The 9,860-nt window shown below is 42.8% G+C and overlaps 1 protein-coding gene across 1 annotated transcript in view; it reads right to left on the bottom strand.

The window, feature by feature from the left end:
- The window catches only part of scn5lab (sodium channel, voltage gated, type V-like, alpha b), a 167,931-nt gene that overhangs the window by 42,514 nt on the left and 115,557 nt on the right, over positions 1–9,860 (bottom strand). Inside the window, 2 exon segments of the mRNA XM_078291518.1 lie at positions 2,985–3,108; positions 8,416–8,502. Coding sequence (XP_078147644.1) covers positions 2,985–3,108; positions 8,416–8,502 — 211 coding nt within the window.

Here is a 9,860-nt window from a genome sequence, read left to right on the forward strand (position 1 = left end):
GGTGCGTAGGAGGAAAAACAATGTAAAAAAGACATAAAATTGGATGGCTGATGAAGGTCTGACCACTGAAATGTTTCATTAAAAGTTCTAACTACAAGTCTGAAGCAGTGTGTGGTTGTCTTTTTTACATTGTTTACCATTGTTAGCTGTAACACTTAAGGAATAATTATGTATCCCAACAGATGTACTGTAAATACTTTGTTGCTCTGTACCGTTGGAAAAGGTACAGCTGTGTCCCAATGACAAGTACCTTAAGGACCATTAGTGTTCCTCTGGGTACAGAAACGAACCTGTACTGTTTGTACTGCAGCCCTGTTCCTGACAGTGTGGGAACCCCCCACCCACCTTTCTCTCTCTCTCTCTCTCTCTCTCTCTCTCTCTCTCTCTCTCTCTCTCTCTCTTTCATTACCCCTATGTCTCTCTACTGTATCCATGCTAGCCAGGCTGAACTGTCTGAGACAAATCTCTGTGCTCCAGGAGGAAACTCGCTGAGTCAGGAGGGAAACAAGGTGTTTGGTTTTCACCTGGGTTAGTCGGTACAGATACATAAATCTAATTATGAGAGTATTGGGGCAAGTGGGTGGCAGGATGGGCTAGTACTTAGTGAGATCGTCCTGTAACAGTTTCTCACCCAGCCACAGCTATGTGTCATGTTGAAGTGTCCTTGAGCAAGACACTGAACCATCTTAGTGTGTGAGCATCGTCTGTTATCTACAAGGTACTTTTCTTTGAATTCCTGGACTAGCTAATGCTAGCTAGCTAATGTTTCACTAACTTAACGCACAGCAAAAGCTAGCTAGCTACCTAACATTCACCCAATTGGCTCTCTCAACAATATATAATGGCAGTTTGCATTAGATAACTTTGCTAGCTTCACTTTATTCCTTACATTTCCTTAATTAATTTCTTTTTCTGATACTTTCAGCTTATAATGCTGTGCTACATGATAAACCAGGCAACTGTAACCTGTGCCAGAGACCTGTTGACGTTGTTGTAATTCCTTGGTTGCTGATAGAGAGCAGTAAAAGTCTCCAGTGTTTCCCCAGTCTTTCCTTTTTCCACAATCTCACTCTCTCTGTCTCTCACCTCTCCTGTCTCTCTCTCTCTCCCCTTCATTACCCCTTGGTCTCTCTACTGTATCCATGCTAGCTAAGCTGAACTGTCTGAGACAAATCTCTGTGCTCCAGGAGGAAACTCGCTGAGTCAGGAGGGAAACAAGGTGTTTGGTTTTCACCTGGGTTAGTCAGTACAGATACATAAATCTAATTATGAGAGTATTGGGGCAAGTGGGTGGCAGGATGGTCAGTTTCGAACGCAGCCGCAGCTCTGAGTCTTGATGAAGTGTCCTTGAGCGAGGCACTGAACCCCTACCCTACCAGGACTCAGTTAGCTTAGTGCTTATCTGTAATGTGAGCCAAGTAGCCTACTCTGTTTTCTACAAACTACTTTTCTTTGAATTCTTAGATTAGCTCATTTTAGCTAGCTAATGCACAACAACAGCTAGCTAGCTAGCTAGCTAACATTAACCCAATTGGCTTAGTTAGCTTAGCGCTTAACTATAGCATTTGAGTTAAATAGTCTGTAATTTTCTTTGAATTCAAAGATGTGCTAGTGCTAATGCTAGCTAGCTAACGTTTAGCTAACATGATGCACATCAATACTAGCCTACCCTTGGGTTAGTGTCTTTCATTAGTTACCGAGCTAACTAACATTAACCCAATTGGCTCTCTCTACAATTTTAATGCAGTCCACATCAGAACTATTTTAGCTACATTTTTTTTTTCCTGATACTTTCAGTTTATAATGCTATGCTACATGATAAATGCACTATTGGGTTACTGTAACCTGTGCCAGAGACCTACTGATGTTGTTGCAATTCCTCGGTTGCTGATAGAGGGCGCTCAAAGTTTAGTGTCTAGTGTTTCCCCAGTCTTTCCTTTTTCCATCATCCCTCTCACCCTGCCCCCCCTCCGCTTCATTACCCCTATGTCTCTCTACTGTATCCATGCTAGCCAGGCTGAACTGTCTGAGACAAATCTCTGTGCTCCAGGAGGAAACTCGCTGAGTCAGGAGGGAAACAAGGTGTTTGGTTTTCACCTGGGTTAGTCAGTACAGATACATAAATCTAATTGTGAGAGTATTGGGGCAAGTGGGTGGCAGGATGGGCTAGTACTTAGTGAGATCGTCCTGTAACAGTTTCTCACCCAGCCACAGCTATGTGTCATGTTGAAGTGTCCTTGAGCAAGACACTGAACCAGCTACCTGCTCATTCATTCAAAGATGCTCTAGATAAGGAACTATTGATCATGAAACTACGTGAAACTACATGAAAGTACATTCTGTAGTGCCTACACAGTAATATTGTGTACCTAGAATACTTCTCCATAGGTTAGTGCACAGGTTAATACACTGGAACTGGATTGTGTTACCATTTTTGAAATATGCTGGGACTGTCAGGTAACCATTTGTTTGGATAACATCAGGGCAGGAAACTAATGTTATTGTCCACTAGGCACAGCGGCTGGTAAATCACTAAATCACCCACTTTCACTATTTTAGAATAAGACTAGTTCATATTTTGAGTAGTTCTTATTTTACCTGTAAGTGTTGTGGGTTAGTTTTCTCTACGTCATCCTCGTATCATCATGAGTTCAAGTCCCATTTTGGCCTCCAAATCTTATGGAGATAAGAGAGATGGTGTTTTTCTAGGTCGCTGACAGTATGTGTGTCCTGACGCTCTGTGTAAAACGGTAAATTGTGTCCGACCTCGTAGCCTCGGCTGTCCTCTTCCCTGCCAGCTTCGTCCAACCGGCTGAAATGGCTTTGACTGCCCTGTACAACTCAATTAGTGTGAACAACACTCTCCAATGGACTAAGAGCCCTCCCAACTACAGCTGGTCCCACTTTTCAAAACGGAGTGTGTGTGTGTGTGCGTGTGTGTGCGTGTGTGTGTGTGTGTGTGTGTGTGTGTGTGTGTGTCTTACTGTCGGGGAAGCAGTTGTCTGGGTCCATGGCCTCTTCAGCCATCTCTGAATACTCGTCCTCTTCCTCGCCCGGCTTCCTCAGGTCCACTGTACTGCCCTCTGATAGGCTGACATCGTCTTTCTGCTGAATAAAACAACAGAAAACAACCAATCAGAACCATTTACAACTAATCAGGTCCGCACTCTCCTCTGATTGGATGATGTTATTGTTTCGCTGTGGAAAACAACAGAAAAAAGCCACTAAGAACCACTTAAAACTCATCTAATCCAACACTCTGCCTTCTGATAGGCTGATGTCATCTTTCTGCTGAGAAAAACAACACAAAGCAACCAATCAGGACCATTTGGAACTCCTCAGGTCCACCATGCTCATTTGATTGGTTGATATTATCATTTTGCTGATGAAAACGGCAGGAACAACTACTGAGGACCATTTAAAACTTCACAAAAATCATCATCCACCATATTCCCATCTGATAGGCTGTTCAAAACTGATCAGGTTCAACATATGGCTCTCTGATAGGCTGATATTGTCCTTTTGATAGAAAACAATCCAGAGCTACCAATCACAATTCAGTTGCTTAAGAGAAACATTAAACAGCCAATCTGAACCATTCTTCTTCTAGCTTTCAGCTGACTAAAGTTTAGTCAAGTTAGATTTACTCATAAATTCATAAAACATGATAACAGACCTAGGAACAGAAGACAAATGCTGTTACTATCACTACTTGGATAAAATTAGTATTGTATTAGCATCTGTATTAGTATTGGTACTGGTGTTAGTGTTATTATTTGTATTAGTGTTCATATTATTGTTGGTATTCATATTTGTATTTGCATTAATGTTAGTATTATGCATAGACTTGTATTAGTAGTATTAGTTATTAGTTATTAGTAGTATTCCTATTAGTGTTAGTATTAGTACTTCCATTCATAGTTGTACTAGTATTATCATTAGCATTAGTATGTTAGTGTTTGTTTTGTTATTAGTGCTAGTATTAGCATTACTGTTAGTTTTTGTATTGGTTTTAGCATTAGCATTATAATTAGTGTTGGTATTAGTTTTGGCATCGTTTTACTATTAGTTTTAGCATTGTTATTTGTGTTAGCATTATTATTATTAGCATTAGCATTAGTACCAGGGTTAGCATTAGGATTAATAATAGTATTAATCCTATTATTATTGGTGTCATGCAAATATTAATATTACCATTAGTATTAGTATTGCATTAGTGTTAGTGTTAGAGTTAGTATTAGCATTACAGTTAGTGTTCGCATTCATACCAGTGTTAGTATTGTCATTGGTATTCATATTAGTGTTAGTTTTGCTCTTGGTGTTATTAGTGTTACTTCTGTAAGTCCTGGTTTCTGGTTCTCTAGTAGCTGCACCATCGTCAGCAATATTTCACTGCAGCTAAATCAAAATGTCTGACAGTTAATATCACATTAAAAACAGGATTCCTGGCACTGAACACAGCGAGGCGTCACGTCCCAAAACTCACACCAACTGACAGGAAACTGCCGTCTGTTCACTTTGAGAATAAAATCTGGACAAAACCAGACGTCAGGAAATCCCTCCTGACAAACTTCAAAGGTCTGTGTTTGCTAAGCATCATGGGAGTTTAGTGTCACAATGGGACGGGGGAGATGGAGGGATAGGAGACGAGTTTCTGCTGAAGGCTGAGCGAGAATTTGGCAGAGTAAGACAGCCGATGGATCAGATGTTAAATATCTGGACAAAGACACAGTAGGGGAGTGTGTGTGTGTGTGTGTGTGTGTGTGTGTGTGTGTGTGTGTGTGCGTGAAACTGAGAGAGAAAGACAGAAGGAGAAAGAAAGTATCTGAGAGAGAGTGGAAGTGTGTGTGAGAGAGATAGAGAGAGAGAGAGAGAGAGAAACAGATACACAGATACACAGCGTGTGTGAGAAAGTGTGTGCAAGTGTGTGTGTGTGTGTGTGTGTGTGTGTATGTGTGTGTGAGGAAAAAAAGCTTGTGTGTGTATGTCTGTCTTTAAAAGAGAAAGAGAGTGAGTATCAAAGTGTGAAAGAGAGAGAAACAGAAAGAAAGCGTATCTGAGTGAGTGTGTGTGTGTGTGTGCGTCTGTGTGTGTGTGTGTGTATGCGTGTGTGTGTGGACAGGTGAGCTAACTATCTGAGTCAACAGCTAACTCATGAATACATTCAGAGTCTGGGAACAGAGAGAGGCCACTGTGACGAATGCCAGCCTTGGAGACACACACACACACACACACATACACACACACACACACACACACACACACACACACAGGACACACGGACAAAGGACACGCACACGAAAGGCAAGCGCACATTTACACAAAGGTATACATACATAATCTCTAAGACACACACAGACACGTGGACAGAGATACACACACAAACGGGACAATGTGACACACACACACACACACACACACACACACACACACACACACACACACAGCAGCCTTGGACAGAATCCCCCTGACAGTTGATGTTTATAATGAGCGTTTAAATGTATTTCTATTCATAAGCTGTTTCTATTCTGCGGTCAGAGAGAAGCTCTGGCAGCTAAAAGGCCTTGTTAAGTAATGGATTACATGTAATCAGATTACTCTCATCTGATTAAAAGAATGGTCATTTTAAAGGTGCAGTGTGTGACTTTAACCATCAGTATCTCTGTCAGATGAATCTTCCTCCCTCGGTCTACTGACTGGAAACCAGTGAGTCCATGTTGGAGCTGATTGGTCTCCATCTCACTCCAGTAGTGTTGTTAGTTCTAGTGTTTCTCTCATTAAGACTACATTTCCCATCAGCCCCGTTGCTTCCTGCAGGTTTCCCTCCAAATCCGACACTGCTGAGAATTTACACTGTGTGGAAAGTTACACATCAAGGAAAAGCAACACCTAACTTCCAGATTAGAGTTCGGAGGTTTGTGTGTGTGTGTGTGTGTGTGTGTGTGTGTGTGTGTGTGTGTGTGTCTGTGTGTCTGTGTGTTGTAACAGGACTGGCATGTCTGTCATCCGTACAGTCACAGACACTGAGACCACAGGACGCATCCTGCACCTACTTAACATTCCCCTCTGTGTGTGTGCGTGTATGTGCGTGTGTGTGTGTCTGTGTGCCTCTCAGCTTATGTGTGTGTGTGTGTGTACTGTATGACCATGCATCCATGCCTGTGTGTGTTTGTGTGTGCACACATGTTGGAGTGTTTCTTTGTAAGTGTGTGAGTGTGGATGTTTGTGTGTACCTGCCGTGATGCCTGTGTGTGTGTGTGTGTGTGTGTGTGTGTGTGTGTGTCAATGTCTCTGTATGTGTGTGTACCCTAACTGTGTGTTTGTGTCTGTGTGTGTATATATGTGTGTGTGCACATACCTGAATATATCTGTATTAATTCCTATGTGTGTGTGTGCAGCTCTTCTGGTGTGTCTCTCTGTGTGTATGTGTGTGTGTGTATGTGTGTGTGTGTCTTTTCTATTAATACTCTATTGAGGGGGGCCAGAGTGGGGGACAACAGCTCTCTCCCATTCTTCCTCCTCCATCCAAACACACACACACACACACACACACACACACACACACACACCTGTTTAACACTTTTAAAACTCACTTCTCTCTCACTCTTTTCCCTGCTCTCCTACCTGAACGCAGCATCATTTGTTGGAGTGTACGGTCTGTAGATCAGCTGGTTGGGGCGGCGTGGCGTTCTGAGGACAGGAGACGTTTTTTATTTCACGCTAACAAAGCGAGGCGCGTCACATTCCCCGTCTGCACGCGGGACGATGAATGGCATTTCTCCTGTTAACGAGGAGGGACGCCACATACTTTGTCTCGGCAGTGGGACGGATCGCATACTTTGCGCTAACAAACGCAGATGTATTACATATTTTATCTTTACGGCAGGCGGAGGGAGGGGAAAGGGTCAGAGAGGCAGAAGAAGAAGAAGAAGAGGAGAGAGGGAGAAAAGAGAGGGAGAGAAAAAGAGAAAGAAGACAGAAGGTGGAGGTTTTATGACGGAGGCAGAAATGCAGACGATCCTCTTTTCTGTCTCTTTCTCCGTCCAGCAGAGTATCAGGGAAAATTTAAAAATGCAGACACAAACTTCCTCTTCTTTTCTTTCCTTCTGTCGTTTTTCTGTCTCCACGCTCTTAGAAAAATGCTACGCTAATGAGTCGCTATCACCTGACCCAACTCTACCATCAAGAGGGCAAAACAGAAAACTAATTCCAACCATGAAAATAGCCTACAGGTCCCAAAGTTCATAGTATCTGGTCCGCTAACCATCACTGTCTTGTTGTTAACACATCTGATTAGCACACTAGCTAACGTAGCTAGTAGCAGCTAGCGTTAGCAGTGGCTAGTAGTGACATTAGCCTGTTTGCTAGTTAGCTAGTAACTGGTATTTAGTAAATGTAGTTATGAACACAACAGCCTTAATCACAGTCATAGAATGAGGACAAGGAAACTCCCACAAAAACACATTTGGAAAAAATGGAGTAAACCAAAAGTCTCAGAAAGCCAAAAAGCAGTTAACTAGTTAGCTAGTTAGCTAGCTAACAGTTTGTTCAGGTTAACTGAGCTGACTCTTCTCAAGCTACAACTCAGAGTGTTTTGGAGTAGAGACTAGGGCTAAAGACAAGACAGTTTACTGTGTCACAGTAACCAAATCCACCTTATCACACTACCGTATTTCCTCTAATAGTGGCCGGTAGTCAATTAAAAGCCGGGTCTCCGATAATGGCCGGGGTCGTGGTCGACACGAACAAATAAATGCCGGCCTCAAATACAGGCCGGGGAAAAACACAAAGGAAAAAAACGGTGGATACCGGTAAACTCCTGGTGCCTGTTATATAATGTAACTGTAGTTTGTAGTAACGTACAAGTGCCACAAGACGGCTCGGCCGGCGGAAGTCTCTGGAGCGTGCCGTCGTCGATTACCGTAATTATCGTAATGCATCGCAGTAACAAAAAAACGTCTACCTAACGAACCCCAACAGAAGCAGATCAGAAAACAAGGAGGCTTCGTACTAAAATATGAGCAAATATACTTATCAAACAGAGGGAATTAGAAATAAAGGCCTGTCTCTAATATAAGCCTGCTTCCAATAAAGGCCTGGTACCCTCTGCAGTTGAGGTAAATAAAGGCCCGGGCCAATATTAGAGGAAATACGGTATTCACTTTTACTGAGAACGTTACTGAACGGATCTACAGCCATTCTAGCTGCTTGCTACAGATTTACACTTTATTAACTAACACACAGTTCTACATGTTCCTCCATCATGGAGACAGAAGCGGTTCACAGCAGATCTGTGATGTAACTGTAAAGCTTCTGTCAGCTACAGTACTGATGGAGGAGCTGCAGGATGTTTTGATGTCGACCATCTTACAACAGAGGAGGGAAATCAAAGCGGAGCGTGGATGTGGAGTCCACCTCCAGCACCTGTCCCTGCAGACACACCTGCACATCTGTTAGCAGGTCCCGAACTTTACGGGGGGTCAAAGGTCGAAGGGCTAGAGACTACAGAGGCAGGAGGAACGGTGGGGTCACAGTCATTTTTACAAGCTGCCATTCCAGGGCAGAGGAGGGGTTACACACACACACACACACACACACACACACACATGCCAGGCGTGGACAGAATACACCTGGCACAAATGCAGGAAAATAGAGTCACACACATGCAGGCCCAGGCGTTTATAACAGGGCTTTTGTGGTTGTATGGGTTTCAGGCACAAACACGTAACACACACACACACACACACACACACACACACACACACACACACACACATAGACCCAGGTGTTTATTATGGGCAGAGCAGCGTGACACAGCCTCACCCTGACCTGATCTGAACCCGGTCTGAATCCTCTCTGAACTGGTTTGGCTCCATCTGACTCCATTCGCATCTAATGCCCTTCCATTCATTTCACTCCTCACTGCTGCTTTCCTGTAATGTTGATCTATGAAGTGAAGTTTTCTCGACTGTTGCTCCGACTCTAAGTTGCTCTGGACACGCTCTCATCAATGTCAACCACTAAAATATAAACTGTGACTGTTCTGTTGGCAGCTGAGGCTAAATCACTTCTTAAAACCCATTTTTACCCCCTGAAATGAAAAATACACACAGTACTGTGCAAAAAAAACAATCCATAAAGTGAAGATGATTTCAAAAATAATCTTAATTTCTAAATATCAGACAATTTACTATAAAACTACTGATGCAGAGGACAAATAAACATCGAAGACAAAACATATATAAAGAAAAATCTAGGTGCCTCAGACTGTATTTTTGCCTTTTTGCCGATGTTGCTGGACTTGGTGTTCACCTGTTCACCTGTTCACCTGTTCACCTGTTCACCAGTACAGGCCAAACACAACATTCAAATAAGCCCCTCCCCTGACCTTCTGTTTCATTCAGGAATATGACAACACACAGAAACAAATTACTCTTCTATACAAATTTACTGTCATGTGTGTCACTGTCCTCTGATAACGAATCAAATGAAACAAAAGGGAAAAGGGAAACTCGTTGTTTGGTTGAACTGTTCTCCACTCTGCAGCTGCAGATGGTGAAGAAATAAAACCTGGATTTAATTTAATTTAACTTTAATGCGTTTTAAGACCCTAATGTAGATAATTGAAGACTTTTTCAGACTCTTTAAGGAGCTGTGGACGCTCAGGTAGAGATACGAACAGCACAGGCTCAACACAGTCAGGATAAATACATGAAGAAGAACTTGTATAATCACCTGCCACTGTAAACACTCCGGTCTGACCTTTGACCCGGACCAGCTGATTCAGGCTTTATGAGACGGTAAAGCCACGCTCAGTGATTTATAGACGCCGTTAAAGCGGAGGTCAGATATTTAATCAT

Source organism: Centroberyx gerrardi, chromosome 22 (genome assembly GCF_048128805.1).
Source record: "Centroberyx gerrardi isolate f3 chromosome 22, fCenGer3.hap1.cur.20231027, whole genome shotgun sequence".
Lineage (NCBI taxonomy): Eukaryota > Metazoa > Chordata > Actinopteri > Beryciformes > Berycidae > Centroberyx > Centroberyx gerrardi.